Genomic DNA, 17,288 nt, shown 5'->3' with positions numbered 1-17,288 from the left:
CGACGGAATAGAGACTGGTAGCTGCATGAGCTTGATACTGTTACCTAGACATGATATTTTAATACAAATTGAACACACCATCTACACAAGTTTCTCGAATTGAAAAGACTGAATAAATTGTAAGGTGTACATTCTAGTTCAAAAGTATCAGAAGCAATATCTTAGAATAACATAAATTGGGATATCTGTATAAAATTTTCCACCATTTGTCTAATGAACACTGGTGAAAAGTGATGGGAAAATGCTGAATGGTACGAAATGAATTTGAATAATTTCTTTGTGTGGTTAGTTTCTAAAAGAGCAATCCTTGGTCAAGTTCGTCTTTGATACAAGCCTGCATAAAATAATAGAAACTTTATATATATTCGGAAATAGATCAAATCGTTGAGGTACCTTACACTAACACCATAAGATGGTCTTTATTTAAAGAAACACTCCACACTATTTCCCTGATGTAAGATCTGAATACATCAACATTGTGTGAATAAAACATGATTCTCTTTGCCGACATCGTATAATAGCTGTGTTCCTTAGTGTTTGGTATGGGAATAGTGGAGGGGACGTGAGGTATGTGAATAGAGAGAGAGATAGATCATTATAATGTTTAACAAAAATATAATTTCTGATTTCAATTTCTTTGTTCAAATTTTTAAGTTTACACTTTTAAAGTCTAAACTCAAAGTCTTAAAACTCCAAAATGCAATTGTGCATCATCAAAAGAACTATTTGTGTCATTCTTTACCTGAAGCTATGGTTCATCTAATAGAAGCCCAACCAATCCTTGTTGCTCCTCCTTGTCAATGTGCCCCACATCTCTAGGATCAACTTCTTTTAGTTGATACTTAGTGGTTTGCTGATCTTGAATTCTCAAGGCTATATGAATAACTAGCTTATTTGTTTGTTTTAGAGGTAAGCTTGTTCCAATTGATTGAGTTTATGAATCCATAAATGGACCAATTGCCATACATGGACCAATTGCTCTCTGTAATAGAGGAACTATCAATCTATGAAAACAAAGGAGTAACGAGCTGCTTCAACTTTTGTATGTCCAGAAGCCATCCTATGAGTTTTTGTGTGGTTTGGTGCAACAGTGGCACCATCTGGCCTAGCCTTGGGTTTGCTGATTGTAGGACTTTGTGGATTGGATAGTTGGAGCTATTCTTCTTGAAGTATGGTTCCCTCTTTAGTGTTATACATTTTAGGAAGGGCATCCATAGGGGCACTCAATACCCCATTAGTTTTAGAATGAAGAATTAGGCTAGGTGTACAACTTAGGATTCAAAGCATAGGCAACCATATCAGTTTTTGGGGTGTTTATTCTGTTACACTGCTTTGCACCAATAGGTTTGATATGCTCTTCATAGAATTGTAAGCCAAGATCCTTGTTGGGAATTGCATGGCTTATTTGATATAGCATGTTGTCAAAAGTCTTTTAAATTGCTCAAATGCAAGGAGAGTTTGCCTTGATAGATGTGATTACCTAAGAAGTGTTTTGATAGATTAAATTTATCTACAAACAACATTTAAAGAATAAAGACAATAGCAATATTAAAAATTAAATTTAAAATAATAAACATCAAAACAAAGTACAAATATATGAAATAAAAATTTCTTATGTAACAATTGACCACTTAGTTTCATCAAAAGAAAGTACATATATATGAAATGAAAATTTCTTATGTAACAATTGACCACCTAGTTTCATCAAAGCAAGGCACAAATATATGAAATATAAATTTCTTATGTAACAATTGATCCTCACTTTCTTCTTTTCTTTTGTATTTGATTGAGCTCACTTTCCCATTCTCTACATGTCACCAAAGATTGTATTATCTTGCATCTTCAACTTTTTAGCTAGGAAAAAAAATAGCTAGCATATCTAGTCCCGTTTTCTTGAGGAATTGTTTCTTTGACTAAGAATGAAATAATGGAAATGAAGTGTGATGGTTACTTACAAACATTTGTAATATTTTTTTAAGCCCTTTCAAATTTCAACCATTAAGCCAACTAACTTTTGATGGCTCCAAAGAAACATTTGCACGTTTCTAGCTTTGGCCATTCTTGTCTTTGCTCAATCTGTTAGGTCAGTGATTTTCAAATTACTACTCAAAAGGCTAAATCATGTATGCAATGTTGAGTCCAAAACTGTGTTTCTTAAGGCTTTCAATCGTCGGAACAACTAAAAAATGTTGAATTTTTCACAACTTGCAAAACATTAGAAAACCCATCCTTCTCTAAGACTTACTTCAAAAGATCAAATTGGTAATCAACATCCTTGGATTTTCTAGAGCAATCAATAGTTCTAAGAAAAATGAATTAGTAGGACATGTAACTATAATATTGATGAATGGCCAATGTTGAATATTAGTCCACTTGTTCATGACAATGGAAAAAACACTTCTACTTCATGTATGACTCAGACTAATGACCCTCATCAATATTCTCACCTTTGGTTATTGTTTCTTGTTGAATCATCAACTCGGCCTTCCTTTTCCTTTATCTTAACCTTTGCCTAGCTGATAATTGGAATACTCATTAATCAATTGCAAGGTTTTGAATCAGAATTGATATACTCCACAAGTAGTTATTGAGCTGCCAAAAACTTGGATAGTTCTTTGCAAAACAAGTTTTTCCCATGTTTTCTCGCTAGAGAAATTTAAATTTCACAAAAACATTGTAAAAATGAGAAAAAATAGTTAGATAAAGGTCATGATTTTACTATAAATGCATGGACCATCTGTCACATTTTGTAACAAGCAAATATTCTTCGTACAGATGTGCCAAATACCTAATATCTCTCTTAAGTGATAAAATTGTGAAATGTTTTCGATTAAGGTAAAAGCAGGTTTTGAGGGGTTCCGAAACCCCCTTTTACAAATAGATTTTATCAGGGATCTAGAATCGCATCAAAGTGAAACTCTGCCACGGATTTTACAAGAAGTCTAGCAGCCTAAACGAAGACTAAAGATCTGCAGCCACAATAATAAAAACAAGAAAAGACCAGGCTGCCCAAAGATATACAGCAACAAATGCTGGCCACACTCAAGAGCACTCTACAAAGTAGAAATCAAAGGGGTTTTGAGATTCCCCAAACCGTAAGACAGAATTTAAGGCACCTTGAACCACCGAAACCAACCAATTATGCCCCTCAAAACTGTTGTCATTGTGAGGTCTAGACTTTACCCAGGGAATGGGAAAACCCAAAACTGGCTATCTACCACAAGCAAAAACATCCTTCCACTGGGAAGGGCCCTTGAGAATTAGAAGCATCCTTCTTAGTGAAACACAAAACAAAGAGCACAAAGCCTTCTGAATTGGGTAAACAAAGCCACAAACTGCAACACTTCCAACTTTAACCATGATAGTTGAAGCATAATGCATCCAACCCAATCATTCCAAAGAAATGACCACAAAAGCCAAACATCCTGCAGAAAAATATATCTTTACCAGCAATCTAGCCCAATAGAAAACAAAGGGTTTTGACAAAGGTATTAAAGGCTGTTCCAACAATAGCCACCCAAAAAAATCCAACACGTCAAAGGAGCTCCTACCCATCCTCAAAAAGAAAAGACCCACTTCAATAGGGAAAGTAGGGAGGAGGATTAAAGGCACACCACTACCTGGCAAGATCCGACCAGTCACCAAGAGGCCCAGTGAGAGAGAAAATCCTTCGCAGAACACTCCAAACCTCCGCAGGCTAGGACCAAGCTTCCAAAATAAGTTTATCCTCCACCTCAAGAGAAACTTCCACCTCAATAGGAACCAACCATGAAGAGATTAGGATTAGTGAATCCTTCAATTGCCACAAAACCAAAAGGTGAAATCCCCCCGCAATAGAGATCACAACCACCAAAAGAGAAATGACATCTAGAAGGAATCAACCAATTAATAACACTTCCCAATGAAACAACGCTGAGAAAAATTGGGGAATACTAAAAAAGGCCAAATCATAGAAACTTGGCAATGAAGTAGTTGCAAGAACAAACCCCAACAAAACAAAGGAGAAAAACCCCTTCTCAAAACTGCAACTACCCCTACCACCCAAGACATGGGCACCCAAAAGCATATTGCACTTAACAATGAGCTAGAGGGATAGAAAATGGAGAAAAACCCCAACACAAACTGGTGTAGACACTCCACGCACCCCCCTGCCTAATCCACTTGAAAAAAGCCCTGGAAAAGGAGACAATCACAAACGAAGAAGCCCAATGACCAAAGGAGGAAGTAACTTCTCATAGCCCCAACCCGCATCCACCCGAAACAAAGAGGTAGCTCAAGTGGTGAACATAGGCGCGATCGGTTTTGGTCAAAAACAAATGAAGGCTCAAAAGGCATCCACTGTCTTCATCACTCTCATCCCCATCATCTCCTTCATATCCATCATCCCCCTCGTTGCCTTTTGATGACTTAGAAACCCTAACCCTTTGCTCTTCATCGTTGAAGATGCACCTATGTTATTCTAAGACAACGTTACCCAACCAACAAAGTTGATTGACAACTATAAAATTGTGAAATGTTGTGTGACAAGAAGTTGTGTACAAAGCTACACCAAGTTTTAGGGACAGGTACGATAGGGAATGGAGGGATGACTTTTCAAGATGACAATTTCTTTTGCCAAATTGGGCATAGCTTGGGATTGACAAAGGGAAAACTGATATAACAACAAGGAAAATTAAAATATATGTAGAAATTTAAAATATTCATATGAACACATGGATAAAACATCCATTTATACATAATATAACCTTAAATATAACATAACCTTAAATATATGGATTGGTTAGATTCATATGCTAAATTTGTGAATTTTGAGAGTTAGAGTCAAATTTCTTCTAGAAGTCAAAGTTAAAAATCCCTTAGGCATCTCTTGTTCCCAAAACATTTTCGGGTTGTGAACCCCTGAAAGAATACTAGCAATGTGTCCCCAAGTAACATAGCTTCTGTGGTTTCAATAGCCTTAATCTTTGGCTTGGTGTTAGGGGCATGGCCCCTTGATCTTGCTCTATCACAACAGGATTGCCCTTAGGCTTTGTGAGAGGCGTGCTGACCCTTGACCCCATTAGGGTTGTTGTCGCTAGATCCCCATTAGTGGTGTTGGCCCTCAATTCATTGTTGGAATTTCTCCCATAGCCCTACTAGGGGCACTGGCCCTTGATCCCATTTGGATCTCTATCCTGAAATCCCACTGGTTATTGAGATCTTTTCTCATACAACAATTTGATTGCCCTTAGGCTTTGTGAGGGGGGCATTGACCCTTGACCCCATTAGGGTTGTTGTCCCTAGATCCCCATTAGGGGTGTTGGCCCTCAATTCATTGTTGGCATTTCTCCCATAGCCCTACTAGGGGCATCGACCCTTGACCCCATTTAGAACTCTACTCTAAAACTCCACTGGTTATTGAGATATTTTCTCATACAACAATTTGATTTGGTAGGGTAAACTAGAATCAACAACCTAGGCAATAATCTCTATCACTATCATAATATCATTGATCAATGATGATGTATCACACCGAGTATACAAATTTCAAAATACATTACAACCTTCGGATGTGCACAATAAAAGTAGATATTAAATCAGAGGAGTGAATTGATTTGGTCATATTGAAGCCACAAACATATCCTTGAACATTGAGCAAGATGTGACAACATGGTGCCAATATTAGATCTCTCTTCTAGTTTTCACTAGTCTTGGATAGAGTGTATGCAATTTATGAACCTCTTAATTTTTACATACTGGAAATATTAGAACCTCCCTTCAAGTTTTTAGTAGGGTAGGATAGATGAAATCTGTCAAATGTTGTATTATTCAATTTATGAATTATGGTGCTGAAATCAAAGACAATTGTCATAAATTCTTAATAGTCGCCAGCTAACTAATGTATTAGGATTTTTTTACTCAATTTGATTCAAATCATTTAATTTTAATATGATACATTTTTGAGCTCATTGATATTATTTGTCTTTGAATTTATAAAAAAACACGTTTTAAAAAATTGGGTGAATTGTCAATTTATTGAGTCAAAATGTTTTGGTCTGCCGATTTTGCCGACTCTGAGTTTTGCCAACTGTGGTTTCAATGAATGTTTCTTTGTAGTTCTAGTTGTTTTTCTCTCTCTCTTCAATCAACTCTTTCATTTCAACCTTTTTTTTTTTTTTCTAATTTTCTAGTTTTAGTTTCTCAAAGTCTACCCTCATGGGTTCTTATTTTTCTCTCTTTCACTACATGCAAGCTTTTAATTTTGTATGAAAATGAGAAGACTGTACAATATCCACATTGCATGGATATGTTCAAGTTGGGGCTTCGCTTTTCATTGCCCGCCTTTCACTCAAACTGGACTATGCATGCTTTCTCTTCATTTTGTTTGCGTGGTTATTAGATAAGAGTTTATAATGGTTAATTGACTTGGCTATGGTAAATTTAATAGATCTTTCTTTGGAAAAGCCAATTAAATTCTTTGTATTGGTGCTTTCTGTTGTTACATTGGGCATTTGTGCTGCATTTTTTTTGAGTTCTTTAGAAAATTTTCATGCAAATTGTCCATGAATTTTGAGATATTTGGAGTTCTATTGTGGCAGAGGGTGATTGATATGGCCTTCTTTTCCAGTGATGTGCATCTCTTAGTCAGGTATTACTAAAATCAATTCATTACTTCCAAAGTAATTTTCAATTCCGTGTGATACATTTTTGAATTCCTTATGATTAACAGTTCAAGTTCAGATGGAAGAATTTTCATACGGAAAATTGAGGAAGGCCTAGGAGAGGATGATAAGCAACAAATAACAGAAAAAATTATTTTGGGCATCCAGATCCTTGGGAAATGGGAATCTGTCTATCCTCGAGTATGTTGGCATCCTCAGCAGCAGGTAATTCTCTGGTAATGGTTAGATGTTTATTTCAATGACTATAACATTATATTATGATACCCAAAGGAAGACTGAAGTACATTTGTAATTTTTTTGGTACTTGTTTTGATTCTTTCATTTTGTTTTAAATTTTGATGACTATTGTTAATGTTGGGAAATAAGTTTATTAATTGATGCATGCAGGATATTTTGTTTGTGGGAATTAGCAATTATGTGCTGAAAATTGATGTTGCAAAAACAAGATCTGCTGCACCTGGTGGTGGGTTTTCAACTGATGATCCTGTTAAATTCCAAATAGAAAGTCCAATTGAAGGTGTTAATTGCATTGGAAAACATGAGGATGATGTTACTGATTTGTCCATATGTCACTGGAGTGTGACTTGCCTAGCCTCAGCATCTAAGGATGGAATGGTAGGAAGTGTTATTTTTTGTTTACCAGCAGTTTTTAACTTTTGCATTTGTGGTTTGGAAATGGTTTCAAGTTTTTGTGTGATTGCTACCCTTATTCTGGATTAAATAACATTTGGGTTGTATTCAAAAGTTCTAACATTAGGTTTAGTGCTCAGAATTAATACCTCTTGAAAAACTGAATATGTTTGTTTAGTGCTCAAGGGTTGCATTGTCACCTGTTTGCTACTGCAGCAGCCTTATCCTGTTTGCTACTGCTACTGCAGCAGCCTTATCCTATATATATCTCCATGATATATGCTAAACTTAAAAAATCAAATCTATCTTGGGGCTTGTTAATTGATGTGATCTGATGCCCAAGGATACACTAAGCTTCTTGGCCCACTAGATTCCATTTTGGGATGGTGTACTTATGGTATTCAAGTTGAAGGGCACACTAAGACCCTTGACCCATTGAGCATATCATCTATTTTAGAGGGGCATACTTGATGTGACCTCAAGCCCAATGGCACACTAAGCCCCTTGTCATACAAGTATATCATTTATCTTTGGATGGTGTATTTGGTGACATCTCAAGCCCAATGGTACACTAAGCCCCTTGGTCCATGAGCATAACATTCTCTGGTGGTATACTTGGGTCCTTGTGAACTTGGAAGTCTAGCCGTTGTTCCTATTTACAATGCTATATCTTTGGATGGTGTATTTGGTGGCATCTCAAGCCCAATAGTACACCAAGCCCCTTGGCCCATGAGCATAACATTCTCTGGTGGTATACTTGGGTCCTTGTGAACTTGGAAGTCTAGCCGTTGTTCCTATTTACAATGCTACTCTTTGAATTCCAAATAGGTTTTTAAACAAATCCCTTATATATAATAAATGGAAATATTTAGATTACTTAAATAGATCCTAGATTCCTAATGATATCACTATAGGCATGAACAAATTAATATGCCTATAATTCTACTATATTCATAGAACAATCTAATTGCTACTATAATATAACTATTCTTTTGCTCTTCCTTAATTTTGTTCCTTAATTCTTCCTTTACTTATTTTCTTTATAATTTTGTGATACCTTTTAGCAGTGGATTTCCTCCTTCTACATCATCATTAGCGATATGGTCACGACCTTCAATTTAGAGAGATACGATCTTACAAGGAAGCATTGTACCCCTTCCAAGCATGATGCAAAGGTTTATGGTTTTTTAAGCAAAGATTTGCTTTGCTATTCACTAGGATGAAATCAACGGTAACTAACTAGCATTGAAAGGACAACCTTCTAGCATTTAGAATCATTCGATCAATATGTACTAAGTGTTAGATTATTCTCTAAGGATAACAATGGGTATTTACTATTGAGGAATCTCTTCATCTTTTTAATCGTGCAATTTAGTATCTTTTTTGTAATAACTTGTTCGTGTTGTCATGGGGCATGACACTTTAATGTCTCATTTTGGTATATACCTAATTTTGCCCCAAAAAATAACTAATCCAAAAATATAATTTATTTAGAAGAGTATTCTTTCACTAGATTATACAATATTAATTATTTTTAGGATAATAAATCAATTAATATCAAGCCAATGTTTCCTATTGTAATTGTAAACATGCACACCATAGCATCAATCATATTAGAAACTTGAGGGTGAGGCACCATAGGATGTTCAAAGACAATCCTCCACCGTTAAGCCCAAGAGCATCAAACTATGAAGTCAATCAAACTACTTACAAGCAATTAATTCAATGGGGCTCACAATCAGTTTAACTTATGAGTTGTCTACTTCATTGAGTGGACGTTTATTCCTTCATCTCCTTATTACGTTTCCTTACCAATTCCTAATATAATTGCTGTATGAAAACTAAATGAATAATCACTAATAATCACTAATCTTATATTTCATGGTAGGATGCTTGGTGACTATCTTCCTCAATTAAACTTAAGAGTGTGAAACAACCAACGAAGTCAATCTGACCCCTTGGACCACAAGCAATCCAACTCGTTGGGTGGTTTACTTAATGAGGGAAGATCGGTAGTACTGCATCTTCCTACCATATATATACATAAATAGTAAATGTAGTACTATTGCATATCAATCACTTTCCTTAACATTTTAGATTGCTGTACTTTTGTCTATTCAAATTGGACTTCATCATTCAATTGGTTGTTGAATGAATGATAAATGCATGAATGTATCCTTTGGATCATATGATTTGACTTGTTGATGAGCAATGATTAAGTGATTGTTGATTAGATGATTAATGAATGATGATGTAATGAATGCTGATTTGACATATTTATGGATAATGATTGAATGAACATTGATTTGATAGAGTGATGCTTGATTGCTGAATTATATGGTTTCTTGATGTTTCCTTAAGAGCAGAAACTAGGGGATGACAATTTACAAGTTCTTTAAATGTGCGTGTGTGTGTGCACGTGCGTGCGTGTGTGAATTTTTAAAAATACATTAAGATATTATGGAAAGAGAGAGATATGTCAATAATTGATGGCAAAATGACAATATGCAAATAAATCATGAATTACTATTTACAATATTAGTTTAACATAATGATAATAAGATAAGATAATGATATTAATGTCCACCAAAAGACCAACAAAAGGTCTATGGGACTGCAGGGTTACAACAATGAGACTGCCAACAGCAGAAGAAGTATAAATGAATATAGCAACATTATATCAATAGTTTTAAACATAAAAACCATGGTCTATCAATATAAATATGAATGGCTAGAATGTAGATTTCTCGCCAATGTCCTATCATGCATTGGAATACAAACCCACCCTTAAGCTAATTTGGTTAGCACAACCCAAAAAGGACAAAAGGGTGCTAATGCAAGATCTAAAAAGGGGGGGTTTGGGTATTTTATTAAATAAACTGTGATTATGTGATATGACTGAGATGTAAATGATGAAAACAATATAGATCTGATATGTAAAAGTAAGTGTAAGAGGAAAATACGAGGAATGAGCTCACCTTGTAAACAAGAACAGGAATATTGACCTTCAGATTTGATTTTGATTGTCGCAAAGCTGTCAATCAGGTAAGATTTTGGATTTGGAACTCTGATGCCTGTAACTTTTTTCAGTAAAAACCGACCCAAAGGACAATTCTGTCTTACTTGACCTAGTCTTGGACTATGTTCTAGAACTTTGACTTAGTTCTTTTAACTTTGAAACAAATGAAACTTGTAGAGGTCTTGTAAGTGGTTCTGATATTCCTGATCTAGATTCAAATCTCTGTCATTGTTCCTGCACACAAAAATGAAGGGGAGAGTGTTGGGGAAAATGGGCTTGCCTTGGACAAGCTCCTATATAGGAATTAACCTTGAAATTGAAATTGCACAAGGAAAGATGAAATGTAATCTAGATTTGAAACATAAATCACCTTATATCTTAATGATGCGATTCCTCTTTGAAGATGATCATAACTGTTGATGCAATAGCTTGGACTCCGCAAAAACCCAATAGGAAATCATGAAAACAAATTCTTGAATGATGGATGTTGTAGTTTGTCATAATGTTGAATTGACAAAGGAGGAGAAAAAGATTTGATGGATGAATGAAGTTCTTCTTTCTTGATTGCAAACTCCTTTGCTTGATCTCCGAATGGGGAAAGAAGCAAGATATAAGGAAAGAAATGCCTTGAATGCATGATGGAAATGATGGAATGAAGAGTTGAAATGCTTGATAGATTCCTTGCACTTGAATGCTTGAAATAGATGCCTGCTTGTACTTGAATCTTTAGACTGCATAATGGATGAATAATAGACTGCATGTGGATGTTTCTTGACCATGAGTTGTAGGTGTGTAAGGGATAAAATGGGAGGGGAGGCCTCCTTTTATACACATTTCAGGGCTCATCATAGGGTGGACCCCAATATTAGATCTGGATGATAAACCCCTGAATTGAGCTCGGAGCCCACTAAAGAATAAAGCTCTAGGATAAGGCTGACTTATTTGACGTAGTCTAGGCATAATTTTTGAAGTTTTGTCTGGGACTTGGTGGAGTGCCAAAAAGGGTTGTGATGAAAGTCTTAGTCTACCAAGAAATCAGGGCAAGAAAACCGTAAATACATGTAATGCACCTTGGTTGAAGATGAACTACGTGATAGCTGGAAAAATGGGAAATCATGCACAAAAGTGGGACAACGTTGAGTTTTGAAGAAATAAAGTTGATTTGAAGGATGTATAAGTGCTAGAAGGAGGTGAAATCAATGTGGGAACCCATACATGTTAAAATGGAGTTTAAAATGAGCAACTAGATGCTTACTTTTTAGGACGATATATGTATGTATGTATGTATGTGTGTGTCTATATATATATATATATATATGTATGTATGTATCTCTATATATACACATACATACTATATATACATACATACTATACATACTATATATATATATATATATATATATGTATGTATGTATGTATGTATGTATGTATGTCTATATATATACACATACATACTATATATACATACATATATATACACACACACATACATATATGTATGTATGTATGTATGTGTGTGTGTATATGTATGCATGTATGTATGTGTGTGTGTGTATATATATGTATGTATATATATGTGTACATGCATACATACATATATGTATGTATGTGTGTGTGTGTGTATATGTATGTATGTATGTATGGGTGTGTATATGTATGTATGTATGTATGTTTGTGTGTGTAAACAATATTGACTTGAATTTTGTTTAATTCTAATAATTAGATATTTAAAATATATTAAATTAAATTTTAATCATAATGTAATTTTTTAATTATATATTTTTAACATAATATTATTTCAAAACTTGACATACATGTATGTATGTATGTATGTATGTGTGTATATATATGTACACACACACACACACACACACACACACACACACACACACATATATAGACACACACATACATACATACAATATGTATATATATACACGTACATACATACATACATACATATATATATACACATACATACATACATACATACATATGTGTGTGTGTGTGTGTGTGTGTGTGTGTAGATGTATGTATGTATGTATTATATATATATATACACACACACATACATATATGTATGTATGTATGTACGTGTATATATATGTATGTATGTATGTATGTATGTATATATGTTTGTGTGTGTAAACAATATTGACTTGAATTGTGTTTAATTCTAATAATTAGATATTTAAAAGATATTAAATTAAATTTTAATCATAATGTAATTTTTTAATTATATATTTTTAACATAATATTATTTCAAAACTTGATATGTTAATATGATGAATATTTAAAAAATGGAATTAAATATTATTTAATATATTTATTCTTGTTTAAGTAAAAATTTAAACATATTTAATTGCAACTTTTTTTTGCCAATTTTATTTCCTATGGCAACCTTCATTTGAATTTTGTTATCCTTGGACAGGAATTTGAAGCTTGTGGAATGAATTTTAGTAAAAGGGGTCTATGGGAAAGTAAGATGAGGATCAAGAGGCTTCATGTGCATAACTATTGTATTTTAAGAGGGTATATATAATACAAGATATTGCACATTATTGGAAAGAATTCTAAACAAGAAAAGTTTTAGGCATGAAATATATCAATAGATTCTCAATTAGGTAAATGGAAATGTTATGTTGACCCAAGATAATTAGAAATTATAAAAGGATCAACATTCTAGAGAATGGAAGTGGATTTTGAAGTGACAGCTGTTGTTCGGTGATCACAACTGTATATGCACACATATCTTGAAGGGAAGGTCCTGAATAAAGATGGGCATAAACATTTTGAGTCTTATAAAGTTGCATAAAACCCCTGTATGGGGCCACATTGGATAGCATCTAATAGGTCTCATGGTAGAAGCTAAGATGCAGGATGTGCATCCAGCAGGCCTGCATCGGGTGTGGATGCTCATAGGTGCAGGTGCACCTGCAGATGCGCAGCCTTGCACATCCAGGTGTACCTGTAAGGCTGGACGTGTACCCTGTGCGCACCCAACACATCCATGAGCAAACTTTGGAAAAGTAAATTAATATAATAATAAGTGTTGTTTATTTTTTTCACTCCTCAACACTAAAATGACCCTTGGGCCTTTATGAGGCTTTTCAAAACAAAAGCATATCATTTTACCTCTTATTTTGCTCTCAAAAAGAGTTGAAGACTTGGTGTATATTCGTTCCAATTTGTGTGTAGTGAAGCTTTGGGAGTTTGCCAACTTGGATGCAACTATTTAGGATCTCGCTAGAGCTACGATGGATAATGTGGATGATGATGTACTACATGGTGCATAAAGTGGGGAGTGAAACGGCTTTGGGTTCAAATGATGATGATGACGAGTTTGAACTTGCTGCCGCAGAAAAGGTGTTTTTCAAACATCCTTGTGTCATCAAAGCGTGATAAAGCTGTGGTAAATTTATCTTCAAGTGATTTCCCAACATATGTGAACCAGTAGGTGTATGAGAGCATTCAGCACAAGTAGGGACCATCAAACCTGCTCCAAAGTAAGCATCAACACTTCCATAGGATTGGGAGTCATCATCGTTGGCTGATTGGTTAACTTCCTCACATGTTCTATCAGCATGCACATCAAGAGCACCATTGTAGGGAGGCCTGCAAGATATGTCTACCTCCAAACTACCTATCCATAAACCTATGCCAATATCAACATTTTTCTCATGATCATGAGAAGGCTGCAAATCATCAGTATTTGGTTGCTCTCCTTCGTCAAGACCACCTGTCAACTGATTTGTAACTGCTAAAAACTCCTCATGCAACTCTTTGTCCTTGTGTCAGAAGTTTATGAGCTAACTCATGGTATTGTTTCCTTGCTGCATTATTCTTGTTTTGAAGACTTGAATGAAAGTCCCTTTAACCAGCGAAGGGTATATATTTCTGAACTTGTAGATGGAGTGTGTTATATTCATCTAATATGTTGATTACTTCTTTTCTCTTATCCATCTGCTAATGCTGAGCTAACTGTTGTTGTATTTGAGCAAGCTCCTTAATCTTTTCCTTAGGCATTTTTTCCCAAACTGAATTTCCAGCAAATCTGACGCACACTTTGTAAGGTATAACCACAGTTAACAGCAACTTAACACTGCCCTTGTTTAACTCTTCCCCTTCCAAGAGTCTTGTCAAATAGTTATTTTTGCAAGTTGGTATCACTGCCTTACAAGCAGAATATGAGTATGCTCCTATGTTGTGAAACACCACAAATTTGACTAAGTTGATGATTTTAGTTGTTTGACATTTTGGTCAAACAATTTGTAACTACTATCTGAAATTTTATTTCTGAGTTTGAATTTCCTCTTTTGAATTTGCCCTTCTGTTTTGGTATATTGCTTGATATCTGTCTTCAACACTAGCTCTTTGTTCCTTCATAACCCAGTCAAATGAATCCCCACTTCACTCTCCGCATAAGTTTACATTCTGCTCTTTACTTGGACGTCTTCCTCTGTCAGTCTTCCCAGTCATAACTGTTATACAATCTAATTTTCTGTAATAGCCACACTAAATATATATCTCACATAATAAATGAGCTGTTATCTGCCAGTGTTAAATTTTGACACCATTATGCACCATTTTCCTGACCTGCAATAAACAGAAATGACCTGTGTCATTTATATTTGGACCTTGATATTTATGTTGGCCATGAAACTTGAGGTTGCGTTGATAAGCCCCTTTATGATTTACTCACTCAAGACATGATTGTCCGTAAATTATATTTGCAGTGGCTTGATATTATTCACTGCAGACTTTGACGCTGTTCATGATAATTCTCCCTTCAAATTTAGTGCTGACTTAATGAGTTCCTTTGGCTGTAACATCACTTGCAGTCTTGGAAGAACATGCCGTGAGTGCCAGGTGCTATCTGCAATCTTTCCTATTGCCTAATATTTCCCAATGGTAAACTATAGCCGCTTATGTTTAGTAAGTGCCAAGCAAACTATATTTTACACTCCCTGTGTAGTTGTGATAACATTGCCCCGCTAATAATTTATATATGCGCTCTTATTTCACGAAAGGGTCACTAAAAGTCTGCAATCCTTAATATTTCTCGACAACAATATTAAACAAAGCCTAGATTGCAAATATTTCATAAATATTTAAACCTGTAAACTCCATTGCCGATGGCTACAAATTCTTTATTTCCTCAAAGAAATTGAAACAAAAAGATGATCCTTGCATGCCAGTACTTCAGTCATGCACCGAGAATTTCTTTTTATAAAATATGCTCCACAATTTCTCAATGAAAAAATATTCTGAATATATGACCCATTTGACTTATTCAGCAGGTTGAGGCAAAAATGTAATCTCTTGTTTTTATTCTTGAAGTGCTGTTTTATTATCAAATTCTTCAATAACAATATTTTTTAAATTTCCTTCAGCAGAGCCAAAAATTAATTAAACCAGCAGTACCATTAAACAGTCAAAGGCATTTTGAATACATTAATCGTGTCCCTTGTTGATTTCCAGAACAAGCCTTTTTTTGTTACTTTGAAAACTCACAGGTTGACAAGAAGACCTGGTTTGATAAAAACCTTTCTGAAGATTTGCCTCTGATAGAATTTCGCAGGTTGACAAGAAAGCCAGCTCTGATAAAATCTTCCTGTATAAATGTTTTTCAAAGGTTGACAGGAAAGCCAGCTCTGATAAAATCTTCCTGTAAATATGTTTTTGATGTAACCTCTGACTATACCCAACAGGGTGGCAGATTCGATGCTTTGATACTATTATAATATCCCTAACTGGATATTTGCCCCAAATCTTGTAGAAAACCTCATAAATTTATAAACAAATAAATTCATGCAATGCATTTCAGACTTCACCAGCAAAACCCCATTAAATAAGTAGATAAAAGAAGTCTCAAAATTTTGTCGCAATAATCTCCAGCAGAAATGCATTTTCAGAAATAAAATTTCATTGCAGCTCTTCAGCGAAACTACAAAGATATCCAATTGTAGTTACAAAAAATACAAGAAGATTGGATATGAAAAATATGAACTCAGAGCACAACGTGGAACACTTGCACGATGTCTCCAACCAACAATGGGTTTCCATCCATTGTTCAAGATCGAGGGGCTCCGTTCCCCTCACTTGCTGAAAGTCAGCTTTCGTAAACTCCCCAAGAGAGAAAGATGAAATCCAGAATAATAAACCACTTATCCCGAAATTGTTAAGATTGCAGCTTCAGTCAGATTGATTTTACCATAAGATATTTTGTTGATGGTAAATCATCATTAACATAAATATCTTATATATATAATATATATTTTATATGTAATATAATATACATATAAAATATATTATATTATATTATATAATAATATATTATATATATGTGGTTATTTATATTACTAATTTAATAATATGTTAACTAGTGATGATTAACCGTAAAGTCATGTCTCTTCATGAGACACGTCCCTCTTATATTTATAAGCCTTCATTATCATTTGGAACACAATCAATACAATGGCATTGCTAGTACATTTGCAGCAATCTCAGAAATTAACATGATATCAGAGCCAAATTGCAAATGTAAGGAAGTAATAAAAAGAAATGGTAACAGAGAATCTCCATACAAACTCCCTGCTACAAAATTGCCATCTTCACTGGGTCATGGTCAAATAGTGCAATGTGGTCATGATTTGGCATCTACAGATCTGCATAATCTACAAGATACTCCTAGGTTTGTGAGGAATAAAGAACATTCTCTATCACATGCATGATAGAAATTACTGTTATGGAACAATGAGTGGAAAATTCTTTTCAAAGACTATTGGCATCACAAAATTCTCAACACTCGAAATGGATTTTTGAGTCACACGGTGATATAGACTCTAGTCACCGCATCCTTCTCATGGATAGCGCAAGACTCCCATGAAAACCAAGATCATTCCATGTGATTTACACCACCGCATAGTGCACCTGCCAATTTTCATTTTAATCACAGGTTTGGGGATTTATTTCCC

The 17,288-nt window shown here is 34.8% G+C and overlaps 1 protein-coding gene across 1 annotated transcript in view; it reads left to right on the top strand.

Moving 5' to 3' along the window:
• LOC149557748 (varicose-related protein-like) overlaps nucleotides 1-17,288 on the top strand; it is a 45,461-nt gene that overhangs the window by 2,376 nt on the left and 25,797 nt on the right. The window contains exons 2-4 of the mRNA XM_089832271.1: nucleotides 6,579-6,628; nucleotides 6,710-6,866; nucleotides 7,050-7,277. Coding sequence (XP_089688397.1) covers nucleotides 6,579-6,628; nucleotides 6,710-6,866; nucleotides 7,050-7,277 — 435 coding nt within the window. The remainder of the gene's footprint in view (nucleotides 1-6,578; nucleotides 6,629-6,709; nucleotides 6,867-7,049; nucleotides 7,278-17,288) is intronic.

The sequence above is a fragment of the Cupressus sempervirens genome, chromosome 5 (genome assembly GCF_028749045.1).
Source record: "Cupressus sempervirens isolate cs-2001-9-10 chromosome 5, ASM2874904v1, whole genome shotgun sequence".
NCBI lineage: Eukaryota > Viridiplantae > Streptophyta > Pinopsida > Cupressales > Cupressaceae > Cupressus > Cupressus sempervirens.
Note: the sequence above shows the minus strand (reverse complement) of the source record. Positions and strands in the feature narration are given on the sequence as shown.